General features: G+C 46.4%; 2 protein-coding genes across 2 annotated transcripts in view; both read left to right on the plus strand.

Annotated features, from left to right (window-relative positions):
• Window positions 1–4,561: 4,561 nt before the first annotated feature.
• On the plus strand, window positions 4,562–5,542 carry GPR119 (G protein-coupled receptor 119). The gene has a single exon (XM_085324327.1). The coding sequence runs from the start codon at window positions 4,562–4,564 to the stop codon at window positions 5,540–5,542; it is 981 nt and encodes a 326-aa protein (XP_085180453.1).
• A 3,603-nt stretch (window positions 5,543–9,145) lies between these two features.
• The window catches only part of ENOX2 (ecto-NOX disulfide-thiol exchanger 2), a 63,362-nt gene continuing 51,674 nt past the window's right edge, over window positions 9,146–20,833 (plus strand). The window contains exon 1 of the mRNA XM_085324356.1: window positions 9,146–9,242. Coding sequence (XP_085180482.1) covers window positions 9,206–9,242 — 37 coding nt within the window. The 5' untranslated portion in view covers window positions 9,146–9,205. The remainder of the gene's footprint in view (window positions 9,243–20,833) is intronic.

Below are 20,833 nucleotides of genomic sequence, written 5' to 3' on the forward strand. Positions count from 1 at the left end.
TTTAAATAGGTCAAGGATTCATTATATCAGAAATATTTCTAAAACACAAGTTCATTTTTAGCATCAGAAAATTATGCTATACTGTCAGCTCTGTTTTGCAAAACCTCAGTCTGCCTTATGTGATTTACTTATGTTATTTTTAAGGCAATGCAGAGCAATTTAAAAGTGAAAATAGATGTCCTGTTACTTTAAAATAGTGTCTGAAGCATGGCCAGTGCTAAACAGAACAGCAAGCAAGGTATTTATGATCATCATTTTCTGTTCTTTTAAATATATGGATGTGAAAGCAAACAGGTTTTATGTTCCTATTCTCTTTCACCTTTTTGGGCAGGTTGAATTTGGATGAAGGTCCTACGTGCTATACAGCAGTGCTTTCTATCTGGGAGTGCTGTAAGCTGAGATTCCATCCATGCAAATCAAACAAGGGACATTGAACCTAATTCAGCCCTGACAAATAAGATAATCTTTTTTGTGGTTTTGCAAAGGCATCTTAATACTGTGTTAACTGTAAAAGGTAAAACTGGAGAAAGATGACTCCAATAAACTATGCAGGAGCAGAAGGAATAGAAAGGAGGAAAAAATTGTTTATAGGTCTTGCAGCAAAGAGGTATTCATATAGGAGCAGAGCTCATCAGCTGGGAGGGTCATTTTCAGAGTTAAACTATACTTAAAAGCTGCCAGAAACTGGAAGCAGATTAAAAGAAGTGGAAAAGGTTCATGTGCTCCCCTAGCTTTACTCTTGAAGAGAATTTCTAAAAATCAAAAATTAAATAAGGACTTCTGTATGGATGAATACAAGYCTATACAAGAAATTTATTTTAACTGCAGTAAAATCTTAAGTAAATTCTTCGGCCTTTCTTCAGTGTTGCCATAACTTCAGCTCTGGAACAATATTCTGTTTGCAGCTCCATGTGATATTGCTGCTGTTGTAATTTTTTCGAGTGATCCTCCAACAAGTTTTCAGTATTAGCAGTTGCTATCCTGTTCATTTTCTTTAGACCGGTGCAATGAGCTCCTTTAGAAATATGTAAAGAATATCCCTGTGGCTACGTCGTTCTTTGCACTTCTCAGCTGGAAAGCACTGAAGAGAGACTCTTTGCAGTGTTTCTTCAGCTTGATCAGCCCTGCAGAGATGGCTTTGGAGATGCTCCTTCCACTTGTCTGAGTTGTCCCCAGCCCCTGGAGACACTGCTTACCTGAGCTGTTGATTTAATTAGCTGTCATAAATGTCCATGTCCATCTGCCTTGCTTTGTCAACAGTAACCGTGAGTAAATGTACCGCTGCTGGTACTGACGATCTCTGCGTACGTGACGGTGAGGCAGAGGCTGGCTATGAGTGCTGCCTTACTTAGGCACAGCGCCAGGTGTTTTCTGAAGATGGTCATAAACCCTTTCATGCAGAAAACATCTTGCCTTYGCAGCCCTGGCAAGGGAGAAAAACAGAGTCACTTTTGGTTTCTCGGGTGATGAAAAATACAGTGTTTAGATAGGCATTAAAACAAACGAACAAAAAATCCCCCAGTAAACTGCTTGTGCGAGGGGACAGCACTGTTAGAGATCTTGTATTTTCTAAGGAAGTTCTTTGCCTCAGAATGTCCTTCCTAGAAGCACTCCCTGAACACATTTATCTTATTTGCTTAAGCTTAGGTCTTCCTTTTTTAAAGCTTTTCTTAACTGTGCTGAGTAACATGTGAGAGCCTAAGCGAGCAGTATGTGTACTCAGTTCTGTTAAAGGTGTGTTGACGCATATCCTGTTACTGCCCTGGGAACTGGGGGTGTCTGAGCTCTCCAGGGCCTGAGCTGCCCCGCAGTCAGTGGGGTGATATGTGTTAATGCCAACAGACACTACCCTCTTGCTGCCTTCATTGCTGCACTGTCTTGCAGGGTGCTGTGGCATTTTTTCAACCAAGGTGTGCCAATATGGCTTTCATGCTGCTGCATGGCAAGGCAGAGATTTGGGTTAAAAGGTAAATGGAGTAGTGTTTTTAAACCAAGGGCTGAGCAAACTGCCTGGGGTGGGGGGGCAAAGTTTTGTACTGAGCTATAACTGTCTTAGAAAACTCTCCTGTGTTCCCATTTAATTTCAGAACAGTGAATTAAGCAGCTTCATTCTACTTGAGAGATTTAAAGGATAAACCAAAAATCAGAGGGTGAGAGTCTCAGGATAAATATAGGTCTCATCCAAGATGGGCACTGGAAAGGACCTGTCTCCATGCATGGTCCCTGATACATTATATTTAATGTTACGTGCTTCTTTGCATAGAATGCAGAAACCTGCCAGGAGAGAGTGTTTGGGACTGGTAGACAATAAAGGAATAAAAAGTGCTCGGAGAAGTAAAGACCACAGCAGAAAAGCTGAACATTGTCACTTGGAATAGCTCAGAGTGATTCCTCTGTTGGAGACTTTGGATAGGGTGGCATGGGAAACCAGTCTCGAGCTAAAACATTGGCAGAAGAGGCTAGGGGATGGGCTATTAATTGAACATGAGCAGAGGGCTGGACTGAGGTGACTTGAAATTGTCAGGGAACCTCAGGATGAAATCGCCAAAGCTCCTGTTTGTAGTCTCTCATTTGAAGTTCCCCTCACAGTAGGGAATGGAAAGAGTCAAAGGTGCAGACAGGGTTTGAAAGAGGTTTGGGGAAGTTCCAGCAAACTACCAGCTGTTGCCTGTGCCACACTGGTAGACACTATAACGAAGACTCAAGATGCAAAAGACTACGATATGTGCTGCAGGAACAATCAGCTGATGGAGGAGGAGGAATCCAGGCTCCAAATCTTCTGGGAGTCTTTTGAACCAGGAAGGTGGAGTTGATCAGCTATATCTGGATTTTCTGAAGATTTTGATCAAGTCCTTTACGAAAGCAATGAAAAAAACTAGGCTGATGCTGGATAAAAGGAAAATGCCTGTCAGGCTCCAATAAAGGTCATGATAGAAAGTATTCAAGGTTATAATAGGGAACGCTGGCAGCAATGAGCTGCAGAGGGGTATCGTGAAGAAGACATACCAAGTCATGTGAGGAGAAGGAAGCACTGCTGAGGTGGCTGTTGTGGTCTCTCAGAGGTAGAGATCTTGTGCTGTGCTGTGAAAATGCCTGTTCAGTTCTGGCCAAGGGGGATGGAGAAGCCCCTGCAGGGTAAGCCAGTCCTGTGAGCTATGTGGCGCTGGGTATGGAACCGGGCAAGGATGTGCTTCTGGGGGAGGCAGCACCTCTAGTTTACATTTGCGCTTTCTCCTCTAACTCTCCTACCATTTCTCCTCTCTCCATCTAGCCTCCTATCCCCCTCCATCCCATGGGAGCTGGGCCTTCTTGCCTGTCAGGATTGAGGCTGCCAAAATGCCTCCTTGTAGGAGACTCCTTGCAGTCCAGGGTTGAACCTGGTGGGGGGAGCAGGCTGGCTCCAGGTTCTAGTGCCATCCTGTTCCTAGTCTGTGCAGACCTAGTGCATTGCCAAGGGCCTGAGTTATGGTGCCCATGCTTTATATTTCTGCTGCATCTTCATTCCCTGCTGCAGAATCTGCACTTTGCTCTTTGGTTATGTCCTGTCCTTGGCCAGCATGGAGTTGTGTTATCCCCTTGTCTGCACCCTGCCCTTGGCCAGTCCTGGAGCCATGTTCTTGGCTATGTCCTCCCCCAGGCCTTCTCTCAGCCTCTCCCTGGCAGCATGCTCTTTCTAGGTTACTGTTTGACAGAGCGAGGCCTGAACCTTCCCTGTTTCCTGGCAGCTCAGATCTTTCCAGCTCATGAGGCAGGAGTGGCGGCTTGTGGTGCTCTATTTCACAGCATTAGCATGGTTTCCTTGGTCCCTGTAGGAAAAGATCACCCTGGGTCTGGCAGCAACCCTGCAGAGGCCCTATGAGCCACCTATGCATCCTAGTGGGATTATATAGCTCTCCCTTTGCTTGTTGGCCTCTTTTATCAGCAGCTGGGTCAAAAGCAGGACATTAGTCCCCCTGCTTGGCTGGGGATGCCGAGTTCCCTGTGTGCTATCACAGCAGCACCACTAGACAAGGAGTGGGCAGGGCATGGTCCCTGTGTCCATATGGGCCTCTCATGGCCACACGGAAAGAGAGATGCTGGAGAGGCTGATGGTGGTGGCCCTGGGATGGGAGATGTTGAAGCTGAGTGTGCAGGGGCTACTGGGATGCTGTCAGGAGCTGAGGGAGCACAAGCAGAATGTTTGATAAGAGAGCAGCCTTGGCACGGCCTTGTGCAGGCTTCCTGTCCAGGTGCTCCCTGCTCACTGCCCTGCTCCAGGGTTGTCTGGAAACGTGGCTTGAGGGGAGGGACCTCCGTGGGCACAGCAGGCGCTGGGAGCGCACCAGTCACTTCTGGCAGGCAGCTGCAGAGCAGAGCTCTGCTCCCTGACTTCCTGGCCTGAGAGAGATACCACCGCACCAAGAGCTTTTGCTGCACTGCCTGGAGGGTGAAGAACCACACTTGCTGCCTCCCATCAGCAGGGAGCTGAGCTATGTGAGCTGGAAGGCCGTAGATGGGAGGGATGCCTTAGAACTACATCAGGACCACGCTGTCCTTAGGCCATGCCCTGTGGGGGACAGCCATGGCCATTTCAGCCTTTGGACTCATCCTTGCTGTGCTAGCCTCGCTCATCATCACCACTAACGCGCTGGTGGCCATTGCCCTCCTTCGCCTCATCCAGAAGAGCAGCTGCAATGGGCTTTACTTTGTCCTTAACCTGGCCGTCGCAGACTCCAYGGTTGGCTTCACGGTTGTGGGTCTGGTCATGGATGAGCTTTCCCAGCCCTTTTATCATACCCAGACCTTCTGTGTTCTGAGAATGGCTTTTGTGACTTCCTCCTCTGCTGCCTCCATCCTCTCCCTGACACTAATTGCCTGTGACAGGCACTTGGCCATCAGGCAGCCTTTCCACTACTTCCAGCTGGTGACTGGCCTGCGGGTCGGAGTACGCTTGGTGGGACTCTGGCTGCTCGCTGCCATCATTGGTTTCCTCCCAGTCCTTGCCCCGAGCTTTCAGCAGACCTCCACTGAGGACAAGTGCACCTTCTTCGGAGTCTTCCACCCAAGCTACATGCTCGCCGTCTTCTGCGTCGGCTTCTTCCCAGCGCTCTTTCTTTTCGTATACCTCTACTGTGACATGCTGAAAATCGCAGCCATGCATGTGCAGCACATTCGGGAGGTGGAACACGCGGGACTGGGGAGGGGCTGCCCCCCATCCCGCGCTACCAGTGACATGAAGGCCATGCGCACAGTGGCTGTGCTCACTGGGTGCTTCACACTGTCCTGGTTGCCGTTCTTCATTGCCAGCATTGTGCAGACCATGTGCCCTGAGTGCTTCCCCTACAAAGTTATTGAGAACTACCTCTGGCTCCTGGGACTGGGTAACTCCTTCCTGAATCCTCTGCTCTACTCTTATTGGCAGAAGGACGTGCGTCTGCAGCTCTCCCAGCTGGCTGCCAGTGTGAAGAGGAGAGTCCTCCTTCACCTGGGGAATAGCCCTGGTTTCCCCAGCAGAGGCACCAAGTCCCTCCCCACCGTGTCCTGCTTGCGGCTCCAGGACTGACATGGTAAGGAGCAGCTTTTCAGCTCATCTCCTCCATCACAATCATGAACCTAGGCCTGCCAGATGGGAATGGGCTCTCAGACAGGGTGGGCCAGACTTTGGATGCTAATTCCCAGACACTGGCATGGCCAAACTCAAGCTTGCCTGTAACCCCATGCAGCCACAGCATAGCCCATTTGACACCAGCTCCAAGGCACCCCAAATTGCAGGTGCCTGGGGCACACATTGGCTTTGGTGACTGCTGGGACGAAACCCTTGCTGCTTGGCCCCACGGGCTATGAGCCTTTTTCCATCTCTATCCAGCTTCCCCTGTCCAGAGATGGAAGCCTTCTTTGCCCTCCTGTCTGCCTGCCATGTCAGCTCTGTGGGCCACGAGCCCCCAGGTGCCTGGGGCAGGGCTCCTCTTGTAGCATCAGCTCCACTGTCTTCAGCCCTTTGGCCAGGTGCAGCACTCAGGTGGCAGAGGCTGGAGCCTGGGAGGTGTGTGCACAGCCTATATCTGTCCTGGACCACAAGTATTGCCAGTCACTGAGCTACCTAAAACAAACTGACAGTCCTACAGCCTGCTGCACACCTGGGAGAGCTGCAGGACAGCACAGGCTGCACTGTTGCTGGTTGCCTTAGGTTGTAAAGTGAGTTAATGAGTGACTGGCTGAGTACTGAGCTGAACTGGAGAACAAGAGGAATGGCTGCCTCGAAGCTGGGAAAAGCCCTGCACAGAAGAGCTGCTGTGTCCCACTAGGGTTTAGAGCTAGATTTGGGGCCTGCGAGGGATCCTACACACTGACTCATTTGATGGGAGCGCACAGCACTTGCATGTCTCATCACACTGTGGTGATGTTCAGACCACTGACCCTGCCAAAGGCTATGGTGACTTTTAATTGCTTTTTGTAAAATCATGTCCATTTAATTCACATGGCAAGAAAACATTCCTTAAAACAGGCTTCTTGGATAAGAACTCATCCTAATCTGAAAATGAGGATCTCATGCACAAAATGGCAATTTTCCACCTCTGCCATTYGCCCCACTGGTAGATATGAAAGCTCAGAACTATATCCAGTCTGCAGCCAGAATCTACCTTGGTCCTAAGGCCTACCTCATCCCAGAAGAAGAAACAAACAAAAAGCACCCTACACAACACAAGGCTTGTCACGGCACTCACCTCTTTGCCTGGGAAAGGCCTGAGACCAAAACTATGTGGCAGAGCTTGCTCCTGGTCGTACCTCCTGGTGATGAGCCTGAGATAAGGCCTACATAAAGCAGAGCTGGCTCTGTGGGTGAACTGATACCTTGTAGGTGGATCTAGTAAGTGGATCTAGACTGAATCTATTCTGGGGATTAGTGTGTCATCTGGTCTGTATGATGCGTTTGCTGTCTGTTCTTGGTGAGGCCCAGGAGCTCCTGAGTTCTGCCAGCTGTGGCTTTGCAAAGCTGACCCATCCTCTCTGAGCATCTAATAATGCCCAAGCTGTCCTCTGCCTCCCTGCAAAATACGTCACACGGTGTTGCGTGTAGGAATCCAAATGGGAAAAGGAATGCTTTGCAAGTGATGCTACTTCTCGTGCGTGCTGATTACTGCCTCTGCTGCTATGCTGYGGCCCACAACCCCAAAGCAGGCCCGGCCAGGGGCAGTGTTTGTGCCTAGGCACAAGACCACATGAGACTGCAGATCTCAAGTGTGAGGACAGGAGCAGTACCGCTGGCTGTGCAGGCCTGCAGCCAGCATGGTTTCTCCATCTGCACTGGGGATCATGGCTCAGGTAGCCTCCCCAGTGCCAGAGATGCTGCAGGGACTTAGAGTAGTGACCTGGATGGGGAGGAATATGCTTCTGCCCAGCTCTTGTGCTTCCAGAGGACATGCTCTTGCTGGACATGGAGAATCTCCTTGTGGTGGAGGACCCATCCCTCGCTGAGCATCCTGCACTCTGGTGCTGACCAGGAGATGCTCTGTATCTCCTCTATCCATGCCATGGGTTGGGGGCAGGTGCTTGCAGACAGTGGTAGTCAGAGCTTGATTCCTGAGATATATCTCCTGCTTAAGCCATTCCTGCTCCCTGTGCAAGACCACGTCTGCTTTCATCTCTTGTCCCAGAGAGCATCTATATCCCCAGTGTACCACTGTTGCACTAGCCATGCAGTGACTTCGCTGCTACCCAGTGTTGTGCATTGCCCCAGCACCCAGAAGCTACGGAAGTATGGTTGGAAGGCGGAAGCATGTCTGGGGCCATGGAGAGGAGGGAAGGGACAGGATTATTCCTGCCCTGAAGCCATGAGGGGAGAAGAGAAGATGGTGGAGTGGTTCTGCTACTTGCTGTCATATCAGCTGAATAAATCACATTTCTGCCAGCTCTGGTTGGTGTTCCAGGTTACACAGAGGAGTCCAGCACTGCAGCAGGGGTCCTGCCAAGGCTGGTGGATGTGGACACCAATGTGCTTGTGGTGCAGTTCGTGTGCTCTCCTACTGTGCCTTGGCAACCCATTAGCAACCAGTGTCCTCCACATCCTGATACACATCTGCCCCAGTCCCTCTTCCATTCATCCCTCATATGATAGTTTGGGTCCTTTTGGGGGCTTTTTAGTGCTCTTTCACTTGAGGAAGAAGGCTCTTTCTCCATCTGTCTGATAGCACAGGGACAGTAGGGATGCAGCTCTCTGGTCAGGGTAAGAGCGAGCTCAGGTAGCTACAGCTCTTGCAAGAGATGGCAGAGAAACCACAGCAGGGATGAGGCCCTGCAGAGCTCAGCAGAGGGGTGGGCTCACGGCTGCAGGATGAGGCCTGGTGGTGATCTTGGAGAGGTGGGCTCAGGGATGCGGGATGAGGCCTAGCAGTGACCCTGAAGGGATGGGCTCGGGCTGCAGGATGAAGCCCAGCAGTGACCTCACAGGGGTGAGCTCAGGGCTGCGGGATGAGGCCCAGCAGTGACCCTACAGGGGTGGGCTCAGGGCCGCGGGGTGAGGCCCGGCGGTGACCCCAAAGGGGTGGGCTCAGGGCCGCGGGGTGAGGCCTGGTGGTGACCCCGGAAGGGTGGGCTCAGGGCCGCGGGGTGAGGCCCGGCAGTGACCCCGGAGGAGTGGGCTCAGGGCCGCGGGGTGAGGCCTGGTGGTGACCCCGGAAGGGTGGGCTCAGGGCCGCGGGGTGAGGCCCGGCAGTGACCCCAGAGGGGTGGGCTCAGGGCTGTGGGGTGAGGCCAGGGGTACACGATGAGGCCCAGTACTGATACTGGATGTGCAGGCAGAGGACTAAAGATGGCAGTGGAGACTCAGGGTGGGCACGAAGGGGCCAGGGCCTGCGGGCTGGGCCGGGAAGCGAGACAGAAGTGCGGCAAGGGCTGGTGCCTTCCCCCTTCCCCGAGCACCACGGGTTGGGAGGAGGGCGGGCTAGGCCCGGGGCCGAGAGGAAGGAATGCAGGAGAACAGCCCCTGCAGCGAGGACGCCAGCCCCTCTGCCCGCCTGGGCGGGCGCACCGAGGGCCGCCGCCGCGCTACCCAACCCCTGCGCCCCAGCGCCTCCGCAGCGTGGGCAGCTGCAGCCCGCGAAAGCGCCAGCGTCCCGGCGTGCTGTGCGCGCACGGCCCCGCCCCCTAGCGACACGGAAGCCAATGGGCGGCGCCGGTGGGGTGCGCGGGGGCGGGCGCGGAGGGGCTGCTGGGCGCCGCGGCGCGGATGTTCGCTGAGGGTGGCCGCGGCGGCGGCCTGGGCGGTGAGTACGGAGTTGGGGCGGCGGCGGCGGCGGCGCTGCCCCCCCCCGCCCAGGCTGCCTCCCTGCAGAGCTCGGCGGCGGCGGCCTGCACCTGGGCGGGGGCTGCCTGCCGGGCCGGGCCGTGGCGAGTGGAGACCGGCCTCGCCTTCGGTTTCATCCCGCAGCGTTCCGCAGGCGCTGAGCTCCGCCCCGCGCGGCGCCTCCCTGCTGCGAGCCCGGCGCAGCGCCGGGAGGGGGCCGGCGGCGCCCGCGGCCCAGCGCTGCTGCGTCCAGCGCCGCCCTTGTCTGAGCGTGCCTACGCTATTCGCTGCCCTGTGGAGGGTTAATTTAACTTCTGCTATTGGAACATTTGTTTTAGCAGGTTCCCTCGGTTACAAAATAGATGGTAGCAGAGGGCGGCTGTTACCTTCCTCTTCCCAAAGTCTTATTTTTTCGATCCTAGTGCTACTGCATTGCGAGCGGCTCTGTCGCGGCTTGGAAGCTGGTGGACCGCAGCGCCAGGCTGCTTGCAAGCAGCTCCCTTCTGTGGCCAGCTTTACAGTGCGTGTGGAGAATGCATAGCTCAGAAGTGCAAGGTGGAAGAGGTGGCCTTGTCGCGGCGTGGCGATCGTTTCTTTGCAGAGTGTGCTTGTCCCAGGCAGTAGTATGGCTTTGCCCACAACAGTGACTTGGAAATCTTTAGCGTATCAAGAGAACTCCTGCTCGTGGCGATATCTTTAGTAGTTGGTTCCTTGATGTTTTGCAGGAGAGGAGAGAGGGAAAGCTGGTTTGGAAGGTTTATTTCATGTATTATTTGAAGTCTTTAGACTGCCTTTTTAGTTATTGAAGTAAACAGTCAAAAGGGATGGAGAAATGAAGGGTGATGATTCTCACAGATTGGGGCTGCAGGCAGGTTTTAAAAGCTAGTCAAGTGTAAGGAAATTGCTTGAGTGGCTGCCTCCTACACAAGCCTGGCTCTCCAAGAATGGCTGGTCCGCGAGGCCAGGGGAAAGGTGATGGCAGCTTCTCACCTCCTAGCTGTAATTGGTTACGTTCTGTCTTCTGGAGACCTGACAAACTCAACCTTACCTGGCTGTATACCTCAGCTTGTACTTACTCAAGCTATGTCTGTTCTTCTAAGTTAACTCTGTGCATAGCAAGTGCTATTAGACTCTGGCACGCTCATACCAGTAACCAGACAAAAGTGAGTGTTGAAGTCTTCAGCAGCCCAAATCCATAAAAATCCTCTGACTGCGGCAGATTTGCACACTCCACTTTCTAGCTCCCCAGTATTTGCTTTGCACAGTTCCAGTAATTAGACATCATATTTTTTTAAGGCCTGCAGAACATTGCCTTAGCATTTCACGTGCCATCCCATTGCTGTGCTACAGTCTGAGGTAGGTGTTTATCTGGTAAACCTTGGTTCCTTATTACTCCAGCCTTTCAAAGCTTTCCCTCTCTGAAGAGTGACTAGTTGGTTTTTCTGTTTCTTAATGTTATATTTGAGGGGTTTAGTAGCTTCTAATTAAAAAACCTCTTATATTAAGTTGTTGAAAGCTCTGTCAGAGCCACTATAAGGTCAGGTTTCTTAGTTTAAGGTCATGTTCTTGGTGTCAGTGACTTTAGCTCATGGAAGGGATGAAGTTCAAGCTCCAAGTGATTTCAAAGATAAGGTGTTGCTAGAGAGGCATTCTGTATACCTTCCAAAGATGGTGTGAGATTTCTGTCCTAATCCCCAATTTTTCTGCTGACATTCTTCCAGTGCCAATGTGTCCGTTCCAAAGTGGTGCTTTCCCATCACATCCAGCTGCTCTTCTGTCAGCTAAGACCTAGCCATCCTGGTTTTCACTCTGGTTCTGTGGCTGTCTCACAGTGCGTAGGTTGCTTCTGCCCCCTACAAGGTCCTTGTCTGGGGAGCAGCAGTTATCCCTCAGTCCTGGTTTTTGCAGTAAGATTTTGTGGTGATTCTGGCTACTGACTCGACTGGAATTTTTACTGGGACATGTCTTTTTTTTTAAATCAGTAAGTCTGTGTCAGAGTTTCCATTAGTCCAGCATCCTTTCATCAATAGAGTGTGGCAGCTTTGCTTTTAAAGAATTCTGCTGAGGCAATGGAAACTAAAAACAGTGTAGATAGAAATAATAGATGTTTGCTCTGAGCCTTTCATAGATGTATTTTTGATCATGTCCTCAAAATCTGAGCTTTTGAGCATTTTTTACAGAGGCACATGTATTCTTTTTGGAGCATGCTGTGAGTGATGTTGGCAGRATGGCCTCTGGAGAGAACCCTCTTATTCCTGTTTGTAGTGGGAGGATTCTGGATGCTTGAATTATGAGCTATCTATGATTAAGCAGATTCCTTTTGGAGGATTGAGACTCTGTGTTGTGCACCTTAGCTTCCAGAGTACCAGCTATATACATTCTCTAAATCCAGGGGTTAGTGCTGAGCAATTTCTGGATGCTGTGTCGAAAGGGAAGGTGGTTTGGTTGAGTGATTCGAGTATCCTAAGAATACTCATGCTGTGGAATCTGTATCAAGCTGACATGGTGAGTAGGATATACAGGCTTTGTGAGGACTGGTGAACCACAGGGAAGCAAAGACTAATGCGTGCTTTTGTATCTGTAAACATGTACTGTGGTAAATAATTTTTTTCTTTTTTTGAGGGGGTTTTGTACAACACTAAACCAAAATGAGTCAAGATCTTTGCTTCAACACAATTCATACATGTCTTGATCAAGTCTTTGTGCATTTATGTTGAGTAACTGTGAATACATGAAACGATGAATAGACACCATTTACTTGGAAACGTGGCAGAATTACTTTAGTGTGGCTGAATATCAAGGTGTCAGATTCAAATAAAATGACTTTTCATTTTTCTTACAGTGCCCTGCTAGAATAATTAGCTTGTCTGAAGTTAATGTTTCTTTTGAGTATGAGCTTCCAGAGTGAAGGAAAGTGAGCTGTGTGCCCCTTATCTTCAAGGATTACTGGAATTTAATCTTCCTGTGCAAAGGCAACTAATCTCAGGCATGCAGATCAGTTTATTTAGCTGCATACCAGTGTTTAAAGCACTGATGTATGAAATCCCTTGCAAATTCAGATGTATATACTGCTAATCACTTCTCCACCTGCTCTTTCTCCTCCTTCCCCTGCATTCAAAAATCAGCCTGTAAGTGTCAGTCATTGGAGACTGATGGTAACACATGCAGCAGCGCTTTGTAAGCTCTAGTCCCAACCTATGTATGCTCTTGATTCCTGGGTTTTCCCTGCCTGCTTTTGTGGGAACAAAGTGGTAGTTTTACTGGCGTTAGGATCTGCCTTCCTTTTGTGCTCAGTGCTGGAGCTCAGTGGCTTGCATGGAGCTGAGCTAAAACAGAACACTTGGGTAGGACCTGAAACTAACGCCACCATTAAAAAAAAAAAAAAAAAAAAAAAAAANAAAAAAAAAAAAAAAAAAAAAAAAAAAGAAAAATTTTAAAGCTGAGAGTGGTAGGAAAAGTGGCTGAAATATTTAAGTATTATCAGCACCTTGCCATGTTTCTGGTACAGTACACAGGTAAAGTATATATTTTGTCTCCTTTTCTTGAAAGTGCATTTTTCTGTGATACTTGCTAGGTGAGCATTGATAGAATATAGAATTATATAGGATTGACAAGATAGCTAACAAAGGCATGACTGCTGCTTCAGTATGCTTAGCAATCTTCTATATCAAATGCTTATCTGTTAATCTAATAATTATAAAGTTCTAACCACAATATTTAAGTCAGGAGTACAGTAGAAAAGAGTGCACAATCCAGACAGTAGCTTCTAATTTGGGAAGTAGGCTCAGAAAGCAAATGTTTTACATCAAAATGTAACTGCAGAGCCTTGTTATTTTTTCTTTTCTTTTTCTTCTATAAGATTGTTGCAGTTTGAGATGTGATACATACTTTTATTTTTTTTCTTTTTTTCCTGAAATGCATGTCTTTAGACCTTAAAGCAAGTAGTAGAGATAGCAGTTTGTGTTCTGGCATCTAGTTTTTCTAATTGTTCCACCTGAATATCAATCCCTTTTTTGCATGTTTAGAAGTGCAGTCTTTGTTTCAAGTATTTGCCAATGTTGGCAAAAGGTAAATCCGTATTTATAGTAAAGCCTGTGTCAGTTCAGTTCTTCTGTTTCACTTGCTTCAAGGAGAACTTAAGCTTGGTTGGTGGTATAATCTATATAAACTATTTAAATGTGAGATTAAAAAATGCTTTTAGGCATATAGAAGACATGGTTCCACTCACTACTCTTTTTTTTTTTATTAGAATTTTGGGGACATGGATCTTTGTACCTGCTTTTTCTTATTAACTAGATGAACATCAGGAAATGTTTGAGAGTCCGAATGATGATAGTAACAAGATTGCTGTTAGAGCATGGCACTTGTGGACAGAGCTTGTGTTGTCATGTGACTGAATTTTCRTAAACCCATCAGGGATGATTGTCTTGCAAAACTCTTGAAGTGTAAACCCTGTTGTGATACTGTTTAAGTGGTCCTGCCATAAGAACCCGTGTACAATGAGCTATACAAACTCACCTTCCACGTAGAAATGTTGCCAGCATGTTCAGCCCTTGGTAATAAGAATTATGTGTAAAAACAATACTTTTTAATTAAAAATAAGCTTTTTTTTTCCTTTGCACCGATCTTTAATGTACATAAAGCTAAATGATGAAGTTCTGTTAGCAGGAGCTTATAGTTGCAAAACGAAGTACTGTCAAGTCTCTGGCACAGGACGCAGTAAGGATAGATACTTCTCTTGATTTATGCCTGGAACATTCAGATCTTTCCCATCTCTGTTCAGGCCCTTTCTAAACCTGTGCTGTGAAAGCTACAGCCATATATAGCATCAGCACAGACTCAGATCAATGTCTGTTGAAAGTGATTGGCAAATCTGTGCAGTATTAATGCTATTTAGTACCAGCAGGAGACTGCCGTATGCCTTAAAATTTGAATAGGTGCAACTCAGCATCTACTTCCAGATGTTAAAAACCACCTACAGAAACCTACTGCTCCTGGTGCTGCTGTTTGAGGAAGACCTGCTCATAGTTATTTCCTACTTGCCCTGAAGCATCACTTTTTTTTCCTCAATCCATTTTCCTAGTGAGGAATTAAGGCATCTTTTAGTCCAGCTGATGGATTTAGTCACTGCATTGTGGCAACTCCTGATACTTTGCTTCTAAAAGTATGTTCTTCTGAAAATCCCTAGAGAGATTGGCTATGCCTGGAGGTGAAGAGTGCACTAAAGCCTGTGCCATATGTGGTTTTCTCAAACTGCTGACATCAGTCTGACAATCATCAAAAGCCCTATTTTGTTCCTTCTTAGCTTCTACATGACATTTTGCTGCAATTTACTGGCTCTGCTTATTTCTGTGTTTCCCATCTGGCTCTACAGAGAGCTTCAGTATAACTCTGAAGTCCACTCCTGTGCTGGCCCCTTCCTTTGCAAATCGACCACCTCAAAATAGCTAAGGATGCTTTGTTAAGATCAGAGCAAAGGAAAAATGCTTATGCTGTGAACTATTCACATAGCTGTAATGGTTGATTCTTCTAGCTTTTGATATCCTCTGTGCTTGGGAGAGGAGGTTTTTTTTTGCAGGATATGGATTGAAATGAATCACAGTTCAGAGAAACAGTATAAGGCAAATCCATGCTGGAAGTGGTTGCTGTCTGTGGCATTTACCAGTTTTAGAGTGCAAAATTGACATAACAAGGGTTTAGTAACACCCAATTCTGGTATTGAGCTACTGAAAAATGAATTCCAACATGCATTGGAAGACTTTTCTCTGGCTTGATTTATTCTTGGAGCAAACTCCAAACTGCAGGACAGCAGTAGGCAAAGTGCCCACTTTCTAATACTGCCTCCATTCTTCTTAACACTACCTCTGTTGCCCACTTCTTAATGCTGCTCTTTTCTCCTGCTGGTCAGGAGTCCTGCTGGACTCCTTCTCTGTCTTGGGGGAGTGAGAGCAAAGCTTTTCTGAGATGCCATGCTTCTCGTTATTGAATGTGCTGTACATGCCCAAGGAGGAAGGACTTGTGGATGGTAGCTGCTACCTTCTTGGAAAGCCCCAGATGCTTGCAGGTAACATTAAGGCTGCCTGCCCTGAATCGCTTATACCTAGCCAGCTTCCAGCTGATGGCTGGTAAGTGTCTTTGTGCTGGCTCTCCCCAGGCTCTTGGGAGTAGAAGACACCTGTAGAATTACTGCCAATCATAGCTGCTCACATAGAGGTCTAGAGGTGTATCATGAGGTGGATGTCTCCACACAGACTGTTTATATAGACCAAGCAGACTCTTAAGTAACTGACTGATGTACATGGCAGCAGCTCCTACCTTTCTCTGCTCACAGGGCCTGGAACAACACAAGGGAAAATGCTTGTGAAAGTAACTCTCAGGATGCTGGAAGTCCTTGTTTGGAGGACTTACACGCTCTGTCATGTGTGGGTTAACTGCATCCTCTCTGATGTTAATCCTAAACAACACTACACAAAAAATAAATTCATTTTTGTTTGTGAAGGAGCTAGTCTGGTTTTATGCTGTGCCTGCAAAGAAAAGAAAAAGGTAGCAGGTAATGATCTCATCAGCATGCAGCTTCTGTAACTTTTGAATATTTCTGACTTAATAGAAATCTAGTCTGAGTCTATTAAAAGGTAACAGCATGCTTCTCTTCCAGAGCGCTCGCAACATGTGCTTTGCATGTAGTGATTAAGTTGTAGATGCAAAAAGTTAGCTTTAAAACCAAGAAAGTCCTATTTTTACCCTTTGAAGATGTCTAGGCAAAATAAAAGAGTATATACAATGAGAGGGTAGCTCTAAAACCGTTCTTGTACCGGGAAATGATAATTTGGAAGGAAAAAAAAGCAATGTATTTTAATCATTTTTTACAGTCAGAGTGCTAACATTCCTTCTCTCTTCACCTGATTTATTATATTTTCAGACTTGGACTGAAGCAATAGCATTTTAGCTCCTTAAACTTTTCCTTCCTGTGAATCCCTGYATTAGGAGGTATATTTGCCACCTCAGTATTATCTCAGAAAGTGCATCGTTCGTCTCTGATGTGTTGGTTGGGGAAAAAGCTGTAGGAAAGTGAATTGCTTGTTTTGGAAACCTATGAGCACTACAATAATTTTAGCTTTTTTTTCCATATCGTCCCCTCATTTTATGAAATAGCTGTTTGGGGGTTGTTTGGTAGGACATGGCTGTTACATAGTTTGAATTTGAAGAAAAGCAACAAATCCAAAACAAACTCCAAAAGCCAAACCCCTCCAGTGGGAGCAAAATGAGGATTTTAATTGTGACCTCTTTACTGATCTGATCTTAATGTGGCTCCWGAAAAAAATGGAATAGCACAACTTAAGCCATGGCTTGATGACACAGTGAATCTGGGTCTGGGTTCCTAGCACTAGTGCCTTGATCATGCACTGTGTTCATAGCTGAGCATTGATTGACACTTGAATTTATATCAGCACAAAAATGCTGCTACATTCATGTCTAGGGATCAAATGTTGCATCTGTTAGAGAGCATATTAAATTACACTTACTGGAGAGTCCATAAATAATAATTTTTTGGAAGTGGGATATCTGTAAYGTGGCTGGAGCAAACCTGTGGTCAGTTGTCCCAGGATTGAAGTGTTCCCAGTTGTCTTCATGGTGCTTTTGCTTTGTTGTGCCTACAACTCTCACAGCTATTGCATGGACCTTGGTAATCAGAAGTGCATTTGTTGAAGTGATCCTGAGCTGAACGCATCCTTACCCTTTACATAGTTGTTGATGTCACTGAACTTCATCTGACTTCAGAGAAACTCCTGAACTGTAACTTATATTACAACTACCCTTGGACAGTTTGTGAGAGTTCTTCTTCTACCTTTCATAGAGGAGTACTCTCAAGTTGGGTTTAGKTCATTTTGTGAGGAGATTTATATGATATATTGTCTGTGATAGGTACTGCACCTCATGACCATGTTTCTAAAAACTTTCAGTGTCTAAGGATGTTTCTACCCAACTGCCATTGGCAAAATTTCTTCTTGCTGTCCCAGGCACCTCCTTTCCTCTTGCTGTGGTTATTTGCTAGGGCTATGGTTTCTAGTTCTAGCTGCTGCTTCTGCTTTTTACCAGGAAGGGGGATGCTTCATTCTGGTATTTCCTCTCCTACCTCTCATCTTCTGGTTCACACTCTCTTTGCTTTGGTATGGACAGCTAAACAACTGTGAGCTTTTATGCCCCAGCTTTGAGCAAGGAATTTTTTTTTCTGCCCTAGTGAATGAGCAGTTTGATGTTAATGTTTTTGGTTCAAGTTATGCTGAATACCCAAACTGTGAAACCTATTGTTTGTCAGGTTCGGAAAATTGAAGGGTGATTATGTATGAGCATCATCTCAGTCTTCCTGAGCGTGTGTGAGGTGCTGTGTGATTTAAGCCATAGTGTGTTCTGCTGAGCTCTTTGCCAAATGTTTGGCAGTTTGGCACATGATTTACTTAAAATTTAGTGTTCAGACCTGAAAGGGGTATCTTATTCGTGAATTAGGCTGTTGTGCTTCAAAATGTGAACTTCATGGATTTAAGAGACAAAGGTCAGTAACAAAAATGGTGTTTAACCTTGTTGTTTGTTCTCTATGTGGTTTTAGGCCGTGTGAGGAGTTAGATGCACTGTAGAGAGGACAATTTGTGACTGCTCTCTCAGGCTTGGGGTTGATGGCGATCTGTCTCTGTAGAAGACCTGCCAGGAGAAAAGGTGACTGAAGATAGCAAAGCTGAGAATTGTCCTAGGAGTATGTGGGGTTTTTTGTTTGTTTGTTTTTGAAGGAAACCCCAATCCATAGCATTATTGTAAAGACTGATACCAAAACTAATGCTTATGGCTTAGAGTTAACTCTCTGAATGGCACTATTGACACACTTCTGGAATAATGTGCATGTCAACTAGTTTTCCTGACTCAGGGTGCATCCACCATTTATGTAGAACTCCTCTTTCAGAGAAACTTTCACAGCTGAAAGATGACACCTGGTAGTAATAGTAGATCCGTAACTCTCTGTCATAACACCCATATAGACAAAATAATGAAGTACAGACTTGACAAATGGATAGAAGTGTGCTGACAGGAATCTGGGGAAGTTCAACAAAGGGAAATGTGAAGTCCCTTAGCTGGGGAGGAATAAACCCATGGACAGGAATGGTGTGGGAGCTGCCTTGCTGAAAAGCAACTTTGCAGAAAAGACCTTGGGGGTTCTGGTGGACAGCATGTTGACCATGAGCCAACAATGTGCTCTTGTGGCAATGAAGACTACTGGCATCCTGGGCTGTGTTAGGAAGAGTGTTGCCAGCAGGTCAAGGGAGGGTGGAAACTGATACACAGATTTATTTTTATTTATTTATTTATTTATTTTTACTGTGAGGGTGGTCCAACACTGGAACAGGTTGTCCAGAGAGATTGTGGAATCTCCATCCTTAGAGATACTCAGTACCTGACTTGATGCAGTCCTGGGCAATCTGCTCTAGCTTACCTTGCTTTAAGCAGGGGAGTAGACTAGATCTCCAGAGATCCCTTCCAACCCCAACAGTTTTGTGCTTCTGGGATGTGCTGCAGGAGAAGGGAATGATTGGATTTCCCAGTCCTTGTAGGTGTCCACTCTGCTGTTTATTCATATCTGAACTTCTGAGTGGACTTTTGGTTCATTTGAGATAGCTTCAGACATGCTAATAATACTTCCAGTAATTTCAAGCCTTGTTTTCAAATCAATGTTATCAATGGAGTGCAAGACATTGCAATGTGATCTGAAATATTCTATTCACTTTTACTTATCAGAGAAGATACCAAGACTTGGCCAAGAAACCAAGACTACTTTGTTGTTATTTTTGCTATATATGCTTTTTTGCCCCATAGACTGTGCCTTACTTTTGCTGGTGGACTATGTGAAGACAGTTGCACAGCTTGTTGAAGCTGCCCTTTTACTTCTTTTGACAGTGGTGCAACAGTTATAAATGCATCCTCTTTTGATGGCATGTCTTGATCCTGCTCTCTGGAGTTTTCAGCAGGACTTCTATCACCCTTGTCTTGTTCAGAATGGAGCAGCACGTTAAATCACTGGCATGGCACACTGATCATATTATGCTGGTTTAGCTTTGTTTTTGCTGCCTGTTAAGTACCAAATCAAAAGTCAGCTTCATAAGTTTGCATTTGAAGCCTCAGTCCATATGCTAGCAAACTAGTCATTGCTGTTCTGATGCATATGGGTGTTTCGAGGGAAAACACACAGGCTGGTTTATTATGAGATGTCCTGGCTTGCAAAAGATTCTGAATGGCTGCTTTAAGCTGTCAGTACCTATATGCTTAGGTGATTGGGGGATCTGCAGGCTTTCATTAAGTCATCTAGAACAGCAGGAAACTGCAGAGCTCCATCTTCATTAAATACAAAACTGTCCAGAATTAGAAAACTCAGGATCATTGGCTGGATTTTGGTAGTTAGTCCAATGTGATTTCTTACGTTTTTGATAAGACTATGGCCATGACAAGCTAACTTATTATGCAGACAGCACAGCTTGTCCATGGTAGGTGTGACTGAGAGAGCCTAATAGGAAGTGGTTTCCTCAATTTACTTTGTTTAAAAACAATGACAACAAAATACCCAAACTCATTCCTTTTTTTTTCTTTTTCTTTCTTTCTTTTTTTTTCAAGCTTCTCTCTTTGAGAAGAGTGAAAAGGAAAAATCTCAATGAAGTCCAAGACCATAGCACTGGAAGGAAAGGCTGGTTTACATTGTATGCACTCAGTTTTTAACAGCAGATATGGTYTTTATCAAGGCCCTGAGAGCAGTGAGAGTTCTGAAAACGCTGCCCTTTTGTAGGGACCTTCATAGCACCTTGTATAGCGGAAAAGCCTCTGACGCTGAAACAGTGTAAAATACTACAGTGAGAAATTTGTTGTGTCACTATGATGTGTCACTGTAATTCAGCAGGACATGAGATGCATTAGACTAGTGCTTATTTTTTTGGATAGCATTGTCTGATTTTCTTTTTTTTAAGCAGAGCAGCAACTGTGTCACAATTTTGAGTCAGTGTGCCTGTGTATTCAAACTGCAGGAAGAACCCCCTGTCCTAAAGATGATGCTCTTATCTTGAGGTTTATGGTTGTGCAACACAATGGAATATGTCAAAATTGYGCTGACTTTTAGCCTAGTGTTAGAAGATAAGTTTAGTGTCCAAAATGTAGTTATGAGGACTCCCTCAATATTCAGTGAAGAAAGAGAGCTCCCTTGCAGATATGGAAGATCAYATGTTCCCCTTCTCTAGGGGGACCCTTGATACAACATCTAGATAACTAAAGAAGTTACCTCTCTAAGTATCCAACTTGTGGCCACTTTTTAAGGCTTTTGTATTCTTCAGTTAACAACAACTGTTTTGTGCTTTCTTCATATGGTGTAAGTTAATGCTAAGTTTGTGTTGTTAAACTTTTGATGAATTCTTGAAAATGCTGTTATGACAGGTGCTCACARCATACTGGCCTGTGCCCATCTGTGTTGGACATTCTTGGTATTCTCTCATTAACTTGCCTCTCCAAAGGCATGGCTATATATGTGTGTATATATATATATGT

Source organism: Rhea americana, unplaced genomic scaffold (assembly GCF_003343005.1).
Source record: "Rhea americana isolate MKP2758 unplaced genomic scaffold, rheAme1 scaffold_90, whole genome shotgun sequence".
NCBI lineage: Eukaryota > Metazoa > Chordata > Aves > Rheiformes > Rheidae > Rhea > Rhea americana.